Below are 22,448 nucleotides of genomic sequence, written 5' to 3' on the forward strand. Positions count from 1 at the left end.
ATTTTAGCAAATTATGGTGACGTCACGTGACGTATTACATTCGGGTATTTTTTAAAATCTTTCTATCGTGTTGTTCTCACGTTTGGGAAGGGTATGCGCTATTAATGTATTACCATACACAGCAAAAAAAAAAAAAAAAAAAAAAAAAAAAAATATATATATATATATATATATATATATATATATATATATATATATATATATATATATATATATATATATATATATATATATATAATAATAATCTTCAGGTGCTGGAGTTAATTGTTTCCCGTAGTTGCTAAGCAACGAAAGGTTAAGTATTTAAAAGGTTATGGTTAACATGGTTTAACGTTGATATAACATGTTGTTTAGCTTTCAGGAGCTGGAGGAAGCAATAAAGATAGACGTTTTACTCATTACTTCAATAAAAATGTGACATTTAGACGTTTTTTTTCGGCATGGAACAAGGCAAATGAATGCTTTTCACATTGAAAATATTGTTTTTTACATTTTAAATAATTAAATAGAAAATTTCTCAGTGATCGTCAATACAACAGAATGCCATTTTTCTCGATTTAATGAAAACTAAAATAGATCGTTATGGCAGAGCTTACAGCAATGGCGAGTAAAATAAGTGAACATCCGGGTATTTCTCCACGGGAACGTGTTAACGCAAACGTGTAAGATTCACGTCTGAGGTTGTTAAACTGTGACATCTACACGTTTTCCAAAGTGGACCAACGTGATTATTTCACGTCTTGTCGTGATACCGGGTTGCATTAGCCACAGATGAATTAGCAAGTGACAGATCCTGGTAAAAGTACAAATCCGCAGAGAAAGCAACTAGTTATCAGCGGTGAAATGAATGTACCACCTTTTGAGTTCAGTGCCTTCCTTACTGTAAACAGTGCAATCCAAGGGCTCTCTCATCTTCATCAAGAGGGCATCCAGAGACAAACTATGCTTATTTAAATGGCACAATTAATTTAATTACAGAAACAGACATAATAGGAGCAGGAGGGAGGGAGAGCAAACACACCATTGTGGATAACAAATGCCTCACGGTCTCATTCCCTGGGATTCAGGAGATAGGAAATCTCTGGGAAAGAGAGTTTTGTAAGCTAAGAGACAGGTGCAAGCAAAACAGGGCAGCATCGGTTTCTTGAGAAAATGGGGCACCATTTTAAGAGTGATGAGAATACATCTCCATTTTGAGATGCATAGCGAGGGATTACAAGATATATGCTAATAAATCCTGGGTGCTTGTCCATGCATCTCAAAATGCACATATTACATTTCAGGATAATAAAGAACTTTGTAACTGTGATAGTAACAGGTTATTCAGGTGGATTTGTTATCTACTGTAAGAAACTTCATTCAGGTGAGCTCCCCCAAAAATGAAAGTCAAAAGAGTCCGATATAAGCTCATCTTTATGCTAAGGAGTAAAATGATAGAGGAAATTACAGCATGTTACACCAAAACAGATGGAAAAACTAAATAAAATATTCTAGAATATATGAAATATCTTAAATGTCATCACCATGGTATTTAAAGAGCCATATAATCATTACTGATACATATTCAAATAAAATGATCTAAAAGACAAATTGGTATATCTAATGTAATGTACAATAATCTTGTTAATGAAATTACGTACTAGGGAAATGCATTGAAAATAAGCAATTCTCACATACTTCTAGAAGAGCAAATGTCAAATGATTATCAAAATGATATGGCTTTAATAAAAGTTCAATTAATTTAATCTAATTTACAAATTAGTTAAGCACCTCGATGGAAAATGTTGCACAAAAAAACAAAACAATCATGAGTCATGGAGTTGAAAACAGGAGTCATCATTAATTGTTTCTCAGTACCACAAAATGCGTGCAATAACAACATCTAGACACATTTAAGAGTCAATCATTTATAAAAAAAAGAGTCAAAATAATTATTTACCATTTAAATCTTTATTTCCTTAAAATAACAGGATATCAAATTTGTGTTACTCTGAATACCAATACAAAAAATGTAATCACTATGAATATACAGCACAGGACAAAAAGATATTTTCCCAATGAGGAGCATTTATAAAGGGGTTTGCAGACAAGAACAAAGCCTGAGGAACTTCACCGTTCTTAAAAGTGGCTCCTCATCAGACAAGGCAGGCAGCTTTAAGGCACACAGACATCTTGGCACTTTTGAGTTTCCTCTCCTGTCAGCTCTTTCCTCTTGGGGCAATACAAAACGAGACACCTAAACTGACAAAAGATGGTGAAGATTTCCACATATAAGGCATGGAAGAGAATGAGGCAGTCTGGAAGGTTTAAGATCAATAGCACTGAATACTGCCTGATAAAAAAAAACAATTAAACAATTCATTAAAAGCCTATTGAACACTGCAATTCTCAGCGTTCAGGTGACATTCTGCAATAAATAAGACCGCTTGTTTGTTTAAAGCATGTAACGATCCCATCTAACCAACATAAATACTACTTAGTTTGGAAAACCTTGCCAACACAAATCCCAAAGCTGTAATCCCAATCATTACTGTTTTAATATGGTAGTGCGGGTCCAATGAGTCCATTTTCCTGTAACTATTTGCACAGATGTGATAAAACAAATAGCAGTGGCACACCAGGTTCTCCACAATGCTGTACGCAACTAGTATTCATTTTTTTGTAGTGAGAGACTTCAGTTAACCAGTAGTTTTATTAAGCGGAATGGACATTTTAAGGTGCTGCCACATCAGATCTGGTTTCAAAAGATGACTTAGCCTCGTCTCTTATAGGTCTTGCTCAAAATCAAGCATAAATATTAACAGAGCATTCAACAAATCACATAAAAAGGAGAATTCAGAGAAATCTTTTGTAAAATAATCATCCCGATATCAAAAGGAGGAGTGATGCATGTGAAGAGCTTTTCCCACAGCTTGACCAATCAGAACCTGCCTCAATCAACCTCTGCACACAGACACAGACCTGAAGCATCAGCAGAGAGAGTCAAACGCATGCAGTATATGGAGAAGCTTTTTAACAGTTGTTTCTTTGACCTCTTCGCCCCTCCAGTGTCCGTGAGGGTTTAAGGGCACTGTGCTGGAGTTTCTGGGAGGTAAAGTCATTATGTGCTTCTCTAGATGGACCTCTTCACCTCAGTCCATGGCTGATGGAAGGGGGCGGGACAGAGCATAAAGTGATTGGAGGTTTGGAGAGGAGTGGAGAATGGGGGGTAGTGCTGGAGGGGTCATTAGATTTCACGGCAGGCCGGATGGTGCTCTCCGAGGCCGTTGGCCTGGGTGTTATTCTCGTTGAGCCGACGGACACGGTACATCTCGTAGTGGATGCTGCTGGTGATGTCTTTAATGTTCTGCATGTGGGTTCTGCAGGACATGAGCCAATAACACATTAGGACGACAAAAAAACAACAACAACAACCCAGCATGATGGATAATGAATAATAATAATGATAGTTCACCCAAAAAGGACAATTAATTCTGACACAATTTAATGACCCTTAAAAAGGTCCAAAGATTTATTTACGTACTTTAGTCTGTGAAAAGATTAATAAAAAATAAAAAAAAGCACCTCAGTTTTTTTTGGTCTAATGACTCCAAATTATTTAAACAAGATTTTGACTTGATAAAACTGGGTAACAACCAAATAGCAAATGATGTCAGAATTAAATTTTTGGATCAACCATCCAAAATTTAGTGACATAGATGGACATTTGTGAAAACGAAGTACACTTTAGCATTCTTTTAATAAGAGTAGTAACAGAATTAATATACTTAAAAAAAAAAAAAACATACTTAAGTGTGAACAGAATGTAATGTTTTCTGACACTTCAAACCATGTTAATTGCAATTAAATGCAAATTTATATTTACTTCTATTGTCTCTGAAATGTGGTTAAAGTGAACGGTCCATTATCCTGATAATGACTCATGGTAAGCTAAAATATACTTTAATGTCATTTCTATTGAAACCTGTAGTCCACGTATATAAATACATTTGTAATTACACATTTGTAAAGAAGATGCTGTTTAGTACATCGAAAATAAATTAACTTTAAAATGTCAAATAACACTAAAGTTAAAATTATAAATCAAGTACATTTACTTATAGATCAAGTTAAAATCTACTTGTAATACAACAAATTTTACATATTACAATTTTTTTTTAGAGTGTACTTCGTGTTCTGAGAAACTTGACACAATTTGACACAATTAAGCACACTTCTTTTCCACAAGAGTATACATGTAACACTGTTTGTCAACCACAGACATAGACTTAATCCACTGACCTTATGAGGAGGTCCCGCAGGTAGGCAAACTCACAGTGGGCAATATTCTCAACTATAGACACCAAAACACAGCAGACACAAGAGTTACAAACAGAAGGCAGAGAGCACAGATTTCTCTCCAACCATTTGGAGCAACACATAAAGCAATAAGAACTTGTTCACTAGGTGGAGCTGTTGCAGGTATACTCCGAGAGGAGACCGAATCACCCCAATCTCTAGAAATTCAATTTCAACTGAAGCCTTCCAGAAAGATAACGCTGAGAGCCTGACAAATTCAGTGTGACAAATCCACAGCTGCCTGGATGTGAAGAACTGTTTATGAATTATAGATTATGTCAAACTCCATGTAACAGAATGAGAATAAACCTGGAATAAACATCCAGTGCAAGAAATTAAAGGTTTTCAGAGAAGACTTTAATAAGAGGAGTCAAGCTCTTCAGAAAGATTACAGGATTATTATTTGACTCAAAACATCTCACCAAAAATTCAAGAGTTTTTTTTACTAAGTACATCAACCACCCAGATAGTTACTATTATATAATATAATATAATATAATATAATATAATATAATATAATATGTGACCCTGGACCACAAGACCAGTCTTAAATCGTTGGGGTATATCAAAATGATTGATTTTTCTTTTATGCCAAAAATCATTAGGATAAGAAAAAAAATCATGGTCCATGAAGATATTTTGCAAATTTCCTACTGTAAACCATACATCAATGGAAAGCTTTTTTTTGTCAGCTTTCATGGGATAAATAAATCTTAATATCGAAAAATTGACACTTAAGACTGGTTTTGTGGTCCAGGGTCACATATGATACAGAATTTTACAATTATAATATCTGCTAGAATCTGAAATTCAATATTAAAGTAACAAAATATTTATTTTCCAAATAAATTCTGTTTTTCATCTTCTATTCATCAAAGAATCCTGAAGTAGTAAGTTCTAGTATTATACGTAATTAAATAAATAGGGGAAATGGTGAAGTCCCCATCATTGGAGCTTGGTGATAAAAGCATTTAAACTGTCTAGCAGTGCGCTGACTCACAGGCAGAATGACGCACTCATAATGGTCTTCTGAGTGGGTCCTCATTTACAGAGGATAAGGCTCTGTGATGTTTGACTCATAGTAGTGTGTCTGCGGTTAATGAGCTCCCTTGATGTGCTTTGGGAATGTAGCTGTCTGCACAGTCTGCTAATCACTTTCTCTCTCTCTTCTCTAAAGAGGTTTAGAGACCACAATACCTTCAATGGTTCCCCATTTAGTCTTCCTTCCCAATAGTCTTCTCCCATTGACCTGATACTCCTGGTCACTTCCTACTACTGCAAAAGGAATCATCTCCTAAATGACAGAGGAAAGAAACAGATAATATCACCACAATCTTAAATGAACTATGGATATTTTCTTAATGTACTGCAAACTCACCCTTATTTTCTCATTGATCATTCTGTCCTCCGCATCCTCATCAAACTCTTTCTGTGGATAGACATCAATCCCATTGGCTCGAAGCTCTTCCCTAATCTATACAAAATGACAAAGTACTGTATATATAACATGGATAAACAAAAAAAATCATGCCATCTTTAGAAACACTTAATTCAAACTATTCCTCGATAATACATACTGAAAATCAAAAGAAACTAATTTCTTTTCAAAACATCCATTCTGTGCTATACTGGAAGTGACATCACAGGGTGAGAATACTTTGATACTCTAATTTTTCCTTGAAGTTAAACTAAGTTTGGCTTATCATCCCTTCCTGGTTAGGGAACAAATGCTTTTGGAATCTGTCAGGAGCTTTTTCCAAAACAGAAAGATCTGTGTCTGTGCTCCAAAACATTATGTGTTCCTCCTGTAAGAGGCTTTCCAGCACAAGCACAAGAAACCGTTGAGGTTGGCGAGTACTTCTTTACTGCATTGTGAAACGCAACTAACAATCCCAGAACAGATGTTGCTTACCTACACTTCATCATAACATGTGACATCTCAGACTCATTCCAGTGCTCTAAAACTGCATAAACTTTGTTTCAGAATAATCAAAAGCAACAAGAAAGTTTAAGACTTCCGAGACAGTCCTTGTTTTTTGCCATGCATATTGTCTTAAGTAATCCACCATCACATTATAAATAAAACTGCATTGGTATTTTGACAGGGCAGTAGTGTTTCTGTAGAAGATGTAGAGACACCATGTGCAGTCTTGGAAATCTCTTAGGGAAGAAAAAGACTAGAATAGCAACAAGACAGCATGTACTAGTTCTTCCACACATGAATGCATCGGTCTTGTGGTATTCACATTATTCCACCGGGGCTTGCCGCACAAAGATCCACATTGCATTTTGTCTGATTCGATCTCATACAACATGCCCGGCATAAAAATACATGTCCACAATAATAGAAAGAAATGATCTTTTTTTAAATATATGCAGCAAGTTTTTAGAAATGCACACACAAAATAGGATTTTGAAAAACATTAATGCCATTTTCAAGAAAATGTTAGTTTAATCACTAATTACAATTAATGTGCAATGTACTAATAACATTTTCCTTACTCCTTGAATACGTGTTTATACATCCCAGGCTCATTATTTTCAACAAAGTATTAATAAAATATATATAAATTATTTTCCTTTATTCAATAAACAAATATCATAACATGAAATATCATATTAAGTTGGTATTGCTGCCACACCACATGACATTGTAAAACCTGAACAAGCCTTATCTAGTCCCAAAAATGTCAAGTCATCTGTTATTTAAAGATACTTTACACCACTTCAGTTTGATATGGAGGTGTTTTTCAAATATTAATACACAGTGAAGCTGTTCTTCTGAATATTTTACAGTATCTACAATATTTCATATAAATAAAAAATAAGTATAGCAGCACACTAACTCTCAGGGTTTCTGCAGGATTTTTAAACTCAAAATTAAGAAATTTTTAAAATTAAGCCTTTCTAAGACCAACAAAAATAAAATGAACACCATATGAACAGGACAAGGCAATGTCTGTTAAAATCATGATATACAGTTAAAATACAAGTTTTCACACAAACAAAAAGTTCACATTTCAGCCTTTAAACTATTTGGAATAAAATGGATGAGTCAAAAGTATTAATTATTATATTAATGTAAACAACTATTATCAACAACAAATTAATTTAATAACAAATACATTGAACTGCTCAGGTATTTAGAGCTGGCATGAACTTTGTATGCTTGGATACAGCACTCTGTGAACAGCCAGCTTCTTTGGCAATGAAGGTTTGTGGATTACCCTCCGAGTGAAGGGTGTCAATGATTGTCTTCTGGACAACTGTCAGATCAGCAGTCTTCCCCATTATTGTATATAGCCTAGTGGTCCAAACTGAGAGACCATTTTGAAGGCTCAGGAAACCTTTGCAGGTGTTTTGAGTTGATTAGCTGTGTTGATTGGCATGTCACCATATTCTACTTCAGTCTGTGCGTTTTTAATTGATTTGTTAAACGAGTTTCACAATTTAAATTAACTTTTCCACGACATTCTAATTTATTGAGATGCACCTGTAATTGTTTCCCCGGTAACTGCAGTAAACAAATCAGCAGCACCGGACTGCAGCGCTTGTGTTTATTTAATAAAATCATAGTTTATGAAATAAAAATGTAAGACCCTGCAGAAATCCTGAACTCCGTGAAGAAAGCAATAACAGCCATTCATTTGTAAGTCAAACTTTAGCTCACCTTCTTTTTGAAGAAGTCCCTCTCCTCCAGAGTCAGAGTATCAGCCTTCGCGATGACAGGAACAATGTTCACCACCTTACTGAGACGTCTCATGAACTCCACATCCAAAGGCCTAAGACTGGGGAAATGACAAAGGAGAAATAGATGTTCTGGACTCCACTTCTTAAAATCACTATAGTTACGGATGCAATGATTCACTCAGCTTATTTGATTCACAATTTTTTGTTTTATGACAAATTATAAATTAAATGTGTCTTTTTATTATTGTTTGGACAAAATGCTGCATTTTTTTGTGAAACTTAAATATAACACTATAATAATATACTAATATAACTACATATTATTGTTCTTTTGTTGGTTTTGATTGCTTCTATTGTCCTCATTTGTAAGTCGCTTTGGGGGAAAAAAAAGGAAAGCTAATTGACAAAATGTTAATATAATGTAAATTTAAATAAAACTACATTGATCAAATCAAATTAATTAGTAACATATAAAATAAATCTGTTCATATGAAGATAAGGCTTTGTCTGTAATCTTTCAATTAAAAATTGGAGGCATGAGCTAAAGAAAGATGCTGCATGAGCAACATGAGCAGTTTTTAACTTAAATTAAATTGTATAATTTCGAAATCCAAAGCAAAACCATAATGTTTTGACCTCAGTTTTGTGAAACTATACATAAATATATCTGCATGAAACAGCGGACGAGCTGAATGAGACGCAGATTCATTCTCTGCCAGCAGATGACGCTTAAAACGTGTCCTTGGTTTCCGCTGTAAACAAAGCAGCGCGGCACTTATGAACTTTAATATGCATTATACAGATGCAGGATGAAAAGATCAAAAAAAATCTAAACTTTTCTAAAGACAGTAAGTTCTCCTCAGACATGCATTCATATAAACCCATAAATGAATCACGATTTCTTTAGCATCTCAACCGATCGGAATCATCACATATTTTAATCAATTTTCAACCGGCTTGCAGTTAATCGTTACATTCCTAATTAACGAAACCTAAGTTACTTCTAAAAGGACTACACATTAAACACCAGAGGGCGAGAACCACCCAAAATAAACACCTTCTGAGATGTGACACACACTCTGTAGTCTCTGTGGCTGACTGTTTGGCTCTAATTAGCCGAGCTGTTCAAAGCCAGATTGCAGCTGCTGAGCAGTGACATCAAGTGCTGGATGGGCATGAAACAGTCAGTCACTGACAGCCCCACACACTCAGGACAGCGAATCCAAGGTTGTATAATTGGCTGACACAGTAATGGCATTTATCATGTTAAATATCTCTATTTTAAATAAATTGTTTAATTCCAGTTCATCAAAACAATCCTAAAACATGTCAACATTCCAAACAAATATTAAGTAAAACAACGGGTTTTTTTTTAGATTCATAATTACAATAAATATTTCTTGAGCAGCAAATCAGCGTATCAGGATCTTGTGACACTGAAGACTAGAGCAATGATGCAGAAAATTCATCTTTGCATCAATAAGGAATACATTTCATTTTCAAAAATACATTCAAATTAAAAAAGCACAATATCACTGATGCTTGTATTTTTCATCAAATAAATACAGCCCTAGTTAGCATTAGATACCTTTAAAATAACTTTTGAATGGCAGTGTGTGTGTATATATATATATATATATATATATATATATATATATATAAAATATTAAAAATGTTTTTCTCTTTTATATAAAACTAATGCACAGGTTATACACAGTAGTATAAAATTCAAAATTTCTGCTGACACAAATGAAGACTGAGTATATTACTCAATATGGCATAAACTCTATTCAGGTGGTCTGCTTTACACTTATTAGTCCAGAATTCTCTTAATATTCAAAAATGTCAAAAACTAACACTGGATTCCACTGCAAAAAAGATAATCCACATCCAGGTACTCACATAGCAGGCCAAATATAAAAAGCCTTTATTGTAAGACAAGGCTACCTGTTTAAAAACACCAATGTGTATTAGCCCAAGCAGGCCTTCGTCAGGTTGTTATACATTTTTTTAAATACTTCTCTTAATATTTACTCTACGCTATTACATGGTAGACAGACAGAAAGCATCTCTGCTAATATATGGGTCGTGCCTCTGTCAGGATAACAGAGCATGTGTAAATGTGCATATACTCTACACATTATATTTTAAAGGCCACTAAAAACTATCCTGCAGTACATGAAGAAAAATGCCTGGAGACTCAAGCTGGCCAACAACAGCTATAAAAACACAGGCATACACAATAATTATCCATCAGAGAGAAATAACAGAACAGACCACCCACTTAATCTGGCACAAAAGATATTATTAGATTAACAAGGAAATGTGCTAATGGTAAACCGTGAATACAAATCCCAGACGTAAACAGTAGTTGCTTAGGAGGGCAAAGCTTATTTCGATCTATAAATTATTATTTTTTTAATCCTGAAGAACCACATACCGAAATGAAGCTGGAAAAATGCTCTTTGCATTGCTAAATGTTTATGTAAGTGTCACATTGTTAAAAGCCTGCCCTTCCAGCCAAAGTTCGAGAAGTAATGTGTTATACAAGGTCTTGTCAAAATAAGTGTAGTGACTCCAATTTTACAAGCAGGTCAGGTTTTAGAGCTAAAATTATTAAACCGAAAGATGCCTTGGCAGTTCCTGGTCATGAAAATACAAGTATTAGCGGGTATTTGTATCTGGTCACAGTGTGTTCAAGTGCAAATTGAATGTGCAAAAATTAGATTTACTCTGCACTGAACATCACTTCATTCTGCAAAAGGAACAGTACTGCCCTCTGGAGGCCCAAACATTCCTAAACAACCTTTCCACCTAGTTGTCCCCTTTAATTGTACATAATCAATCATTAGGCAGGCAATGTACAACACTTCATGCTAACAGAGCTGATATTAGTTACTAGACATGAGGTACTGTATATGCAGCACAAGGCCTTTAGAGTGATCCCAGTACACAGTTTGGGTATTCAAAGCGCCCCTATGTTCACATGGATTTTAGGGTAAATGAGGATCTGTTTCAAGTCACTTCTGAAGTTCACAGATGTATGTTTACTAACCAGTGTCCTGTGGGTGGTATGAAGTATATGCAGCAGTGCACTCGTGAGTCTGGGATCCTCTTCTTCCTGTCAATATTGATCTCTTCCTGTAAGTACTGCTCATACTGGTCATTGATGAACTTCATTATGGGCCGCCAACTGTTGAAAAGAGATGAATGAGAAATAAATGTAATGACACTTATCCCTCAAAATGTCTCTAGACTGAGAGCGATTGGCACTACATTGATCTCTCTGGATTTTCTAGTTGGGTATTCATAGAATATGAAGCGCTGATCAACATCACTTTGACGGTTGGGAATGTTTGGCATGTGGTTTTATTTTGGAGTTTGAGTGATGTTCTCCAAGCATGGCTTCACAGACGAGTGCAGAGCATGCCCAAAACAAAACTATACAGCCATCGCTAACAGAACTGCTTTAGACTCTCATTTATATTTCACAGAAGAGGACCTGACTGAACGCAGTGCATTTTAGAACATGATAAAACTGGAGGCTATTTTACCAATTCTCATTGTTGATCTGGTCACCAAACCCAGGTGTGTCTATGACCGTCAGCTTCATTCGAACTCCTTTCTCCTCGATATCTGTGTACAAGACGGATGACGATATGAAATAATACAACTAACACACTCAAAGCGTGCCCACTGAAGTTAGATTAAATTAAAATTTTATTGAATTCTTATGCCAGATAAAACTCTTTGAACTCAAGATAATTATGGCTGAATGGCCATGCATGAATGGCACATTAATAAAAAATGACAAAAAATAGATCCAGGTGCAGCTTTACCATGACTGATGGACTTGATCTCGATAGTTTTGGGAATCTTTTCCTCAGCCTCGCTCGGGAAAGACTTTCGGCTCACCTTAGACTTGAAGAGCGTGTTCATCAGCGTGGACTTCCCCAAACCACTCTGACCTGTACACATGTACAACAATCAAATAAACAGAATACATTACAGTAATTTTGCCCAGATTTTTTGCCATGATTTGCAATTTAGATGATTCCATGCTAATTGCTGAAAGTCAGAGCAAGTCTGCAGATTTTGGTGTGTCAGATTATAGTTTGATTATCTAAAATAATCAAAAATAATAACAGTTGCCAAATCTAACTGAATATCACTTTGAGTAAGCTGTAAACCTTTCCCAAAAACTGCGACTAAATGAAACTCTGAGTTCCTCTTTAGTGGCTGAGACAGTTTTACAGCTTTATGGGAGAGTGGCAAAGAGAAAGCCACTGTTCAAGAATGTCACATGGCATCTCGGCTACAGAGAGCCAGGAGACATCTGGGAGACTCTGCAGCCAGCTGGAAGAAGATGCTATGGTTTCATGAGACCAAAATTTAGCCATTTTTTGGCTGTCAGACTAAACACCCCATCTGGAGCCAGCCAAACGCTGTCAATCATCACAAACACACTGTCCCCACAGTGAGGTGCGGTGGTGGCAAAATCTTTCTGTGGGGATGAAAGAAGATGCTTGCACATCAACACAAAGATAAAGTACATAATGGTGGCTTATAAACCACAACATTAATGAGTCAAATTAGTCTAGATATCAGTCCGGTTGAAAATGTATAGTTGGATGTCTATATTATGTCTATATTCCATTTTTCTTTTTCATTTAGCAGATGCTTTTATCCAAAGAAACTTACAAATGAGCCAATAATAACCACTGGAATACAACGCCATGTTTAATTAAGAATCTATGTTAGTACACAAGCTATAGCAAAGGTAAAATGCACGAAAGAGAGGACATTTTTCTTTTATTTTTAAATAAATAGTTGCAGCACATCATACATTTGATCAGTCAAAAAGACTAAATCAAATGTAAGAAAAGAAAAAAAAAACACATACTTCCAAGGATGCTGAACACTGTTTATATTCCCTCATTCATTCACAGATAATGAGTGATGATTCCACTTGAGCTGTCCTGTGGTTTGACTGAAGCCATCATTTCTTTGGCTCTTGCTAACGGGAGCTTGTGTTTAGCTGTGGTTTTCTTTAACCTCGCTAGCTCACACCCGTCAGCCTTGGGCTCATCATATTGTAGTGATTGGGGCCTGTTTCTTTCTGCACGAAATTGGGCTGCTAATTCTCTCTCTCTAAACACCCTGTTATCCAATCCTACCACTGACATTGGATTCAGATGTGCCTTGCTGCCTTCCTTCCCCTGTATACTGCTGCCTAGTACCTACAAATGCAGTACTTTTAAACTTTTGACACTTTCGTCAGGAAAATGTGAGGGAATGTGAGAGACAGGATTCAGGACAAACGAGCTGCAGCTGGGAATGGGAATGCTGATGCAGAGGGCTGGCTCTCTCAGGTCTGACTGGGTTAAGTCAACAGCAGGTTTGGCCGCACTGACCCAGAGAGCCACATGCGAGAAAGAAACCAGCTGCAGCCTTGCGCAAGTACAAATTCATTTTGCTGCGTTAACAGAGCTTGTAATTATTTCCTCTTAATACAGGAACTGCATCCTCAGGGATGCTAATTCTCAAACTGAAATATACCACCAGGGGATGCCCTAAACACTTTGCCCTATTTACACTCTTATTTCCTCATTCCAAACTCCACTTGTCTCAAGTTATTAACCCATTTTCATAAGCAAACTGTAAGACTTCAGCAACTAAATGTTTGCTCTGTTATCAAAAACAAAACAACAGAATTCATTTAAATTGAAGTGGATGTTTGCCCGTTCACATTTTTTTTAAATGAGGTTAAAATCAAATTAGAGTATGAAGTTGTGAACTGATCACGTTCCTGACTTGTATATGTACAAGAACAATAAGAAAGTTGGCACGCATACCCACTGAAAAATAAGTAAAAATAACGCCAATCTAGAGTGACGCAAAAAAATCATATTCTAAAACGACTGTTCAGACTGATGTTGCATTGCAAAACATTGGACTCAAGTGAACTAAATCCGAACAAAAAAAAAAAAAAAAAAAGAAGAACAAGATTCCATGTGGTTTGTGCTGTTTATAATGCTAAAAAGATCAGATATGAGCCAAATAAAATTTGGACAACTATTGCCTGCAGTCTGAATGTAGCCATAGACACTAGTTTTAACTGTGCTAAAATACTTCACAACAATCACCCAGAACAACAGCAAATATTAAACCCTAACCTAAACTCTAAACCTAACATACTGTAGCACATCCTGGTTGACAGCATTACTGTTCGTCACACTGAACTTCATGAAGTCTTTTCTTGACAGGTGACTGTGAGTAGATCAATGAAATTGGCTGCGGGCAAGATTTGCACTTGAAAAGATGACAGCAACAGAGACATATTCCTGTTAATCAGTGCACCACATCAAACCTTCATCTAAAAAATATTTCAGTCTCCTAAAGTATGTGGCCTGTGACTGTCAAGTATTGCTGACTAAGCCAACACCAAAATACATTTACTACACTAGAACGATTATGTGATCTCTGAATATGTCCGTTTATGAACGTCAGTTTAATCACAGCATGTTTTATTCTTCCTCTGAAGTTGTAAGTCTAATTAAACTCATTAATACAGTGAAACTAACAGACTAAAAATAAAAATGCTGATCCGCTACAATAGCAGAGACCTCAAGAGCCTAAAGATAAAACAAGAACAAGTATACATAGGCTAAAAAAAATACACTAACATGCAAGAACGAACATAAATATGCACATGGAATAACAGCCTGACTGGTGGCATTTAATTGAGTACTGCTTATGAAAGCCTATGTGTCATGCAATTGCCTTGTGTAGGTGTGTAGTTTTATGGAAAATTGAAGCTTTACCCTATGATTGTTTTAATTAAGGTTGAAGTAATTATATTGTTCTCTACAATTCTAATTTATGGCACTTTCACTTTTTTTTCACTTTCACTAAAAAACAGTTTCGCCAAATGGCTAAATTACAGGGTATTTTTATAGCAAGGCTATTACTGAAAGTAACAATGGTGTACTTTATCGTTTGGTTTCAGCATAGACCTACGATAGCCTAGTTATTTACACTACATGCGCAAATCGGTGGGCGGGGCTAAACAAGCAGTGATGTAGAAGCAGTTGAGTCTGCAGAGGAGGTGCTTAGCCACACTGTTACATCATAATGTGGCACATTCCATAACCTGTGGTTTTGGAAGATTGGCTTCAATATAAGCTGTTTTAGACTAACAAATGTGTTTTAAGTTTTGAAACTTTCAGAATGTTTTTATAGTACAATGACCTCTTATATGATCAAGGGAATTTTGATTTCTCAGTTCATGACCCCTTTAAAATTAACCATTGCTCTTCCATATTAGCATACATTTAGTTAATGACAACCACAGTTAAAAACATACGTATAGCACCTCAATAACCATGGTAACATTTTTCCAATATGGTTTCCAGGTATTTGTATGAAAAACAGTAGCCTAAATACATTTAGTATAAATGCACAAACGCTATAGCTTAATCACAAAAAAAAGTATTTAAATTATATTACATTACTCCGTTAATATATTAAATGCATGTATACATTAATAATATAATACTTTCTGCCACAATACCATGGTGTGGTTAGTGTTACTACAGTAAATCCATAGCAAATGACAGTGGTTTGTAGATTGAAAAGCCTTCTGACTGCATTGTTGCACACAGTTTCATCCGCTGTTAAACTAGTTTAAATCACAGTCATTTGTGTTCTTTACTGTTTAGTGGTTGCATGAGTAAGACATATCAGCGAGTAAATGTATCTGCTCTGGTATGCTTGCGATACACTGCCGTTTGAACTTTGAGCCAAGTGGATACAAGGTCTGTGTGGGGCAGTTCAAATGAATAGTGCTGTTTCCTTCCACAACAGTCCAAGCATTTAATACAAATGCAGCCGATTAATTTCACATAGACCAATGCTTGAAATGCTGACTCACCCACTACCATGATGTTGAGCTCAAAGCCCTGTTTCATGGCCTTTCTCCTCATCTGCTCCAGGATGGCATCGATGCCCACATAGTTGAAATCAACGCTGGGCTTCTCCAGGCTCATAGCTGGGTGCATCCCTGGTATAACTGTCTCTGCCATGATGCTGCTGCTGCTGCTGCTGCTGCTGTTGCTGCTGTAGCTGGAAATGACCTCTGACCCTGCAGACATGAAGAAAAGACATAATGAGGAGCCATATATCAGGGACATTTTGTTTTAAAGCTCATATGCACTCCGCAGCAGTCAGCAGCATTTACACTACTGGGTATTTTATAAGCTGATACAGACACTCTTGTATAGAATGTGCTTCTACACAGCTGGAAAATAGACATAATAAACAGACGACTCTACTCCACCCTGGAGTTAGTTCGAACATTTTTACTTCTCGATTTAAAGAAATATCCATTTATTTGAGGCATATTATTGGGCCAAAAATGTTCTCATCTCTCTTCGAATGCATAAATCATGTAAATGGGGACCGCTCCAAATCATCTACTGACATTATTTAGTGTACAACCATCTTATGACCCCTCTGTGATCAGACTGGGATCACAATACATTACATTATGTCAAAAGCCAAGGCACATTGTGTCTGGAATATGATCGGATCACTGAAACCACATTTATAGGTGATCTGGAACAGATTTTGACCACATTTAAATAAGGGTGCAAATGCATATGTGTTGTCATTCAGCTACGAAAGTAATATTTAACAAGGTTGCTCTGATAAATGAATCATGTCACCTTGACAGACTGAGAAATGTGGGAAATTGCTTGGAATCTCATTTCTTTTCTTTTCTGTTCGAAAGAAATGAAAGCAAATATGAGACATGGCAATGAGTATATTGAATGCATTCTTTCAATGTTTTTAAAGTACCTTAAATTACAGAAATGCGTCAGTTAACACAGTTCCTAAGTGCAACAAGAAGAATCAGATTTCCATGCAATCATACTGCAGACACACATCAATCCCAGCTCTAAAAGCCATCATGACAGTTGCTAATAATATATACATTTTAAGCCATAGGCATTTTACTTTTTTACTTTAAATTCAAAATGTATTTTTTTTTTCCATACAACAAAATTGTGTTACATGTGACTTCACAACAACTAGAGCAGTGCTTCCCAAACCTGTCCTGGAGCCCCCCCTGCCCTGCACCTTTTGTATGTCTCCCTCATCTAACACACCTGATTCCACTCATCAGCTCATTAGTAGAGACTGCAAAACTAAATTGGGTGCGTCTGATTAGGAAGACATTCGAAACGTGCAGGGGAGGATCCTCCAGGATAGGTTTGGGAAGCACTGAACTAGAGAATACCTGACATCTAAAACAGAAACTTCCACCAACCTTCATAATAAAAGTGGAGGGACCACTTCCTTTTTATGAGAAACACACATATTCAGTGATGAGACACTCATGTAGTGATCAAAACACTGTTGTAACAGGGACAATTCAGGCTAAACAACTCAAGATGTTTGTTCAACTTTCTTTTAAGGCAGAAGATGCCATCTTCAATAGAATTCAGTGGAGCCCCAGAGTGCAGTGGGCCCCATCTCAAAGCCTGAGGCCCCATAGTGAGCCCCATAGATCAGCGGGTCTTTTCAGCAGACAAAGCAGTTAAAAATTCTTCAAGTCTGTAACGTGATCCACTGGCAGCTCTGAGGTCTTGGCTACAGCTATTCAGAAAGCCTGTGGGCTTCTCTCCACCCTGACAGGGCGTCAAGCCAACAAACCCCCAGCCACTGGATTCCTAGCTTCACAAAAGACCCGCTCTTCCCCAGAGACTCTCCAATGTTACATTACATTACAGGTACAGCAGGGCAACCGTCAGCACAGAAACTTGTTTTGAAAAGTAACTGATACCTTTAGAATATGTGTTCACAACTGACAGGATGACAAGACTGAACCACTGAGTAGTAAGACATGTCTCCCCTTGACTGTGATGAGGTGATGAGAGAGGAGGGCATCCATCTCTTATCACACAGAGAACAGACAACCTACTATTCAAGTTATTTGAAAGTATTCGTGTCATTTGATGATAATGATGCACAAACATTAAAATTAGGTTTGGTATGGTAAATGACAAAATTTTGTTATACTGTTTTTTTTCTACAAATGTCTAAATAAAATTAATAAAATAAATATAAAAGTTTCCAACGATTCTCAAACAATTCATTTGAAGCAGGTCTAATATTCAGTCTCTTTAAACCCCTCCTTTCCGTGAGCCTACTCTGCTCTGATTGGTCAGATGGCCCAGTCTGTTGTGATTGGTCTACCGGGTACAGCGCATTCCAAACAACTAAATGCCCATTGCCATAATTCTGTATTTTGAACGCTCAATAGAAAATATTAAATATTTATTATTATTTATCATACTTACAGTCTGTGGAGCCAGCTGGTCCAAATAATGGTAATGGGGCTACCATTGGGGTTGTACTACTGTGAATTTTAACCACTATTTCTTTGCAGCCTTATCTTTCGGAAGTGTAAACAACACAAATGGACTTTTACAGAGTCTTCTTGACATGATGTTAAGCACACGAACAAGCTACAGTGTTCACGGCCGACCAAGGTAGAACATAGATAAACATTATGCATAAGTGTTACCCTGTGACAATTGGGCTTCGAGTGACTCCTCCTGTGTCCAGACAGCTGATCTAGCTCTTTCTGCTCTGATCAAGTATTCTGACAACAGATGGCAAGCAGAAGGCTGTATGAATAGAGAGTCATATTTCCCTACCACACTGTTTATAACGCAGCCGGTGAGGACACACACCTTTAGGGCCCTATGAAATCCCTTTTATTTTTTCCCGAATTCAGTTTTATGATTTTTTTTCCAAATTTTTTTTGGAAATTTTTTTTTTCCGTTTTTTTTTTTCAGGATTCTATTTTTTACCCCTTTTTAATTTTTGAAGACAAATAAAAATGTATTAATCAAAAAGCATGTCTAATTAATTGAAATCACTGAAACTTTCACTATTTATTAAAAGTTTAACTTTACTGTAAAATTTACATTTTAAAATAATGTTTTAATAATTTTATAATTATTATTATTATTATTATTAGTAGTAGCACTATCACTAGATTATGTAATATATTTATGCAGTTTCTTCAGGCTAAAACAAACTTTTATTTTGATGGGTTGCTGTGAAGACCCTTTGTTTGTATATAATGACAATAGTTTTTCCTTGAATGAACCGGTAAAATGCTCATGCAGTTTTAAGGGTTATGTTTATTCATGTTCTCATACTGAGGCAGCAGTGGCTGAAAACACAGTAATGTGTAGAAAACGAAAACATGTTTGCACGATTCATTCACAAAGACACATGCAGAACAGGCAAGATTCATATTTAAATCATATTTATGTATCTTAATATTCACAGACAATAGCCATATCGCATTTACTGACCTACTTTTGATTTATCAAACATCTGGCAAATTCCTTGGCATTTAATTATACAATAAATTTAATTTTTTTGACTGTATCGTGGGAAATCATAAGTCCCTCCTCTACTGACCAACGGACCACTTCCTCAGTTCATTTAAAAACATTTGCATCCCCTCCTCCATTCAGCTAGGTCAAGGCAGGAATCACCTTTACATTCCACTTTTTTCATCCACCCCAACATCCTCCTCCTGGGTAAATAATGCAGCAATGCAGAGAATGAAAGAGCACTTTGATGGTGGACTTTACAATGAAAAGGTCACCTCTAGCCTATTATTTACTATTGTCAGCAGAGGATAAACTGAGGTAAAGCAGTGTCAAATTGGCCCATGCTGAATTTGGCCAAGGCCACTATATTGTCAGTGAGCATAAATGTCCAATACAAAAAAACTCCCTCGATGGGAACAGAAGACAAACAGTTACAGTACCAGAGCAGTATTTAGGACTCCTGGCACAAAGGAATTTATCTAATACACACACACACACACACACACACACACACACACACACACACACAAAGCTGTTTCTGGCAGATGCAGGCAGGGTGTCGGAGCCCAGTCTGAAACTTTCTCACATATTTACACCACAGAAAAGTTCAGAGCCAGAGAAATTGGCTCCACAGAGGCTTCTAAAACCTCAAACCAAGAACCACAAACATCAAAAACACACACCCTGTCCTTACATTTGTCATGGTATATTAAATTTGCGTATTTACAAATTTCACATTCGTGCAGACATTTTGTTTTACACTACCATTCAAAAGTTAAGGTTGGGCTGGATAAAATAATAATAATAATAAAAAAAAATGATTTACCAAAAATGTAGTAAAGACAGTAATATTGTGAGATTGAAAAGGAATAAAATAATAAAAGGAATAAATAATTTAAAATATAATTAAATACTCCTTCTATTGGAATAGTCTTCAGTGTCACATGATTCTTCAGAAATCATTCAATGTGCTGATTTGCTGCTGCTGCTCACTATTTTTGTGAAAATGGCAACACATTTAATTTCAAGATTTTTTGGTGATTGTAAAGTAAAAGAACAGTATTTATTTGAAAAAAAAATATTAAAAAAAAAATATCAATTTAATGCAATCATTGCTGAACAAAGCAAAACTAAACAACAAAACAATACAAAAAAAACAGATTGCAACTGCATAAAGATTCTGAATCAAATTATGTGTTACATGTTTAAATATTTTGAGATATTTTCTTTGGTTCAGAGTGCAGATAGGATCTTCTAGAATGAAGTAGAAAGAGCATTCGCTCACCACCCTAAGGCTGATTTGGAGGAGATCCTATTTGGCTCCCAGTAATGTCTGGCATCTCAATACCCTCAATCAAGGAGAGTGCTTTACAACAGCTGGAGGTCTCAGAAAGCCCACCTGTACTGACGAAGGAATCTACAAACACAAAGCCTGATCAAACACAAACACTGAGTTTTGCCTCACTGAACAACACACCTAAGTCAATTTAAAACCTTTTTTCCCTACGTTTTTCCTTGTCATTTTTTTTTTTTACTTTTCTACAGAAATAACTTATGCCATTTTTTAAAGACTTCTTGGCAAAGTACTATAATTTCTTCAGAACTATTTTGTATAAATGATTGCTTGTGACATGTTTGTGCCCGTCTGTTCTTGGATCAGCTTCAGCATCTAATGGAATAAATGCATCAGCCATCACGGTGAAACGTATTGAAAGTGTATAAACTCCTGACAACAGGGAGAGTCACAACAGAGGAAAAAACCTGACCTGCAAATCTATGATTTCCCTTTATCCGGGACCATGTGCAAGTTTTTCTAGAGATTCTGTGCAACTCAGAAAAGTAAACTGGCCCCACATCCTGTCATACAGAATGGAAATCCATGCCTGTAAAAGGAGCTGTGAACACAGGTGCTTGCGCACAATCAGAGTGATCCCATAAATCTCCAGTACCATTAGCCTGAGCGTAACAAACTTGCCAAATTAGCAAAGCAGCTGGAAGATATTAAAAATTCCATTAGCAAAGAGCAAAAATCCCACTTAATTAAGGCGAAGATGGAATATTAGAGCCTGCTTGTGTAGATTACGTCCCAGCACAATTTTTTTTGACAAACTAACTTTCAGTGCCTAGTTGCAACAAATCCCTCAAGTCCTCTCTGCTAACTGTTGCTAATTGTCCCCTAAATTCTTAATTATTATATTAAGAGCTTTATCACTTTGTTTTTTCATTTTTTATTTATAGGCTCTGTACAAAGAGTTCCAGTTAAAGAAACTTATTACTCAAAAATATACATTTTGTCATCATTAACTCGCGTTCATGTAAATCCAAACCAATTTGACCTGCATATGACATAAGCAATTCAAATAAATGACTGTGAACGTTCAAGCATCATAAAAGACTTGTGTATTATATAAAAGTCATCTGAAGCCATATAAAGCTTAATCTGAGGAATTGAGTGATATATTATTTATATTTAAATCAATGTTAAAAAAGAAATGGCACATTTATAAACATACAGTTTCTTTTGTATTTTAAAGAAGAAAAAAAACTGGCAGGTGAATAAATTATGATGTTTCTCATTTTTAGATGAAGACATTAAAAATGAAGAAAGGCATTTTAATAATGCGAGATCAAATGCATGCAATCCTCTCTCCTTCCTGTGAGTGAACTGCTGGGACTGCTGGGCCTCACCGCTAACAGACTCCATGCCTGGGGAGACTGAACCCTGAACACAGTTAGACTGAACACTGACACTTTCTCTGGCAGAGAAAGGCAGCTTAAGGGCTGATGATTAGCTGTTTCCTGGATTAGAGAACGTTGGAATCCCAAGACTTGTTTTTAACCAGTGTGGGATCCATAGAAACAACAAAATTTAACATTTTTGACATAATGAGAACCAAATCATGGTTCCTGCCATTACAAACAACACAAGCAGCTATTATCATCAACAGTGAAAATCCAACTAGGGTTTACATTATATGTTATTTTTCGAATTAGCCTTTTAAT

At 36.1% G+C, this 22,448-nt stretch overlaps 1 protein-coding gene across 5 annotated transcripts in view; it reads right to left on the reverse strand.

Moving 5' to 3' along the window:
* Positions 1-1,931: 1,931 nt before the first annotated feature.
* LOC127950775 (neuronal-specific septin-3-like) overlaps positions 1,932-22,448 on the reverse strand; it is a 79,885-nt gene continuing 59,368 nt past the window's right edge. For all 5 annotated transcript variants that reach the window (XM_052548041.1, XM_052548077.1, XM_052548067.1 and 2 more), the window contains 9 exons: positions 15,962-16,171; positions 11,868-11,996; positions 11,583-11,664; positions 11,084-11,221; positions 8,009-8,126; positions 5,717-5,812; positions 5,536-5,632; positions 4,282-4,333; positions 1,932-3,359 (listed from right to left, as the gene is read on the reverse strand). In XM_052548041.1, the coding sequence (XP_052404001.1) occupies positions 3,227-3,359; positions 4,282-4,333; positions 5,536-5,632; positions 5,717-5,812; positions 8,009-8,126; positions 11,084-11,221; positions 11,583-11,664; positions 11,868-11,996; positions 15,962-16,171 (1,055 nt within the window). In that variant the 3' untranslated portion in view covers positions 1,932-3,226. The remainder of the gene's footprint in view (positions 3,360-4,281; positions 4,334-5,535; positions 5,633-5,716; positions 5,813-8,008; positions 8,127-11,083; positions 11,222-11,582; positions 11,665-11,867; positions 11,997-15,961; positions 16,172-22,448) is intronic.

The sequence above is a fragment of the Carassius gibelio genome, chromosome A3 (genome assembly GCF_023724105.1).
Source record: "Carassius gibelio isolate Cgi1373 ecotype wild population from Czech Republic chromosome A3, carGib1.2-hapl.c, whole genome shotgun sequence".
Lineage (NCBI taxonomy): Eukaryota > Metazoa > Chordata > Actinopteri > Cypriniformes > Cyprinidae > Carassius > Carassius gibelio.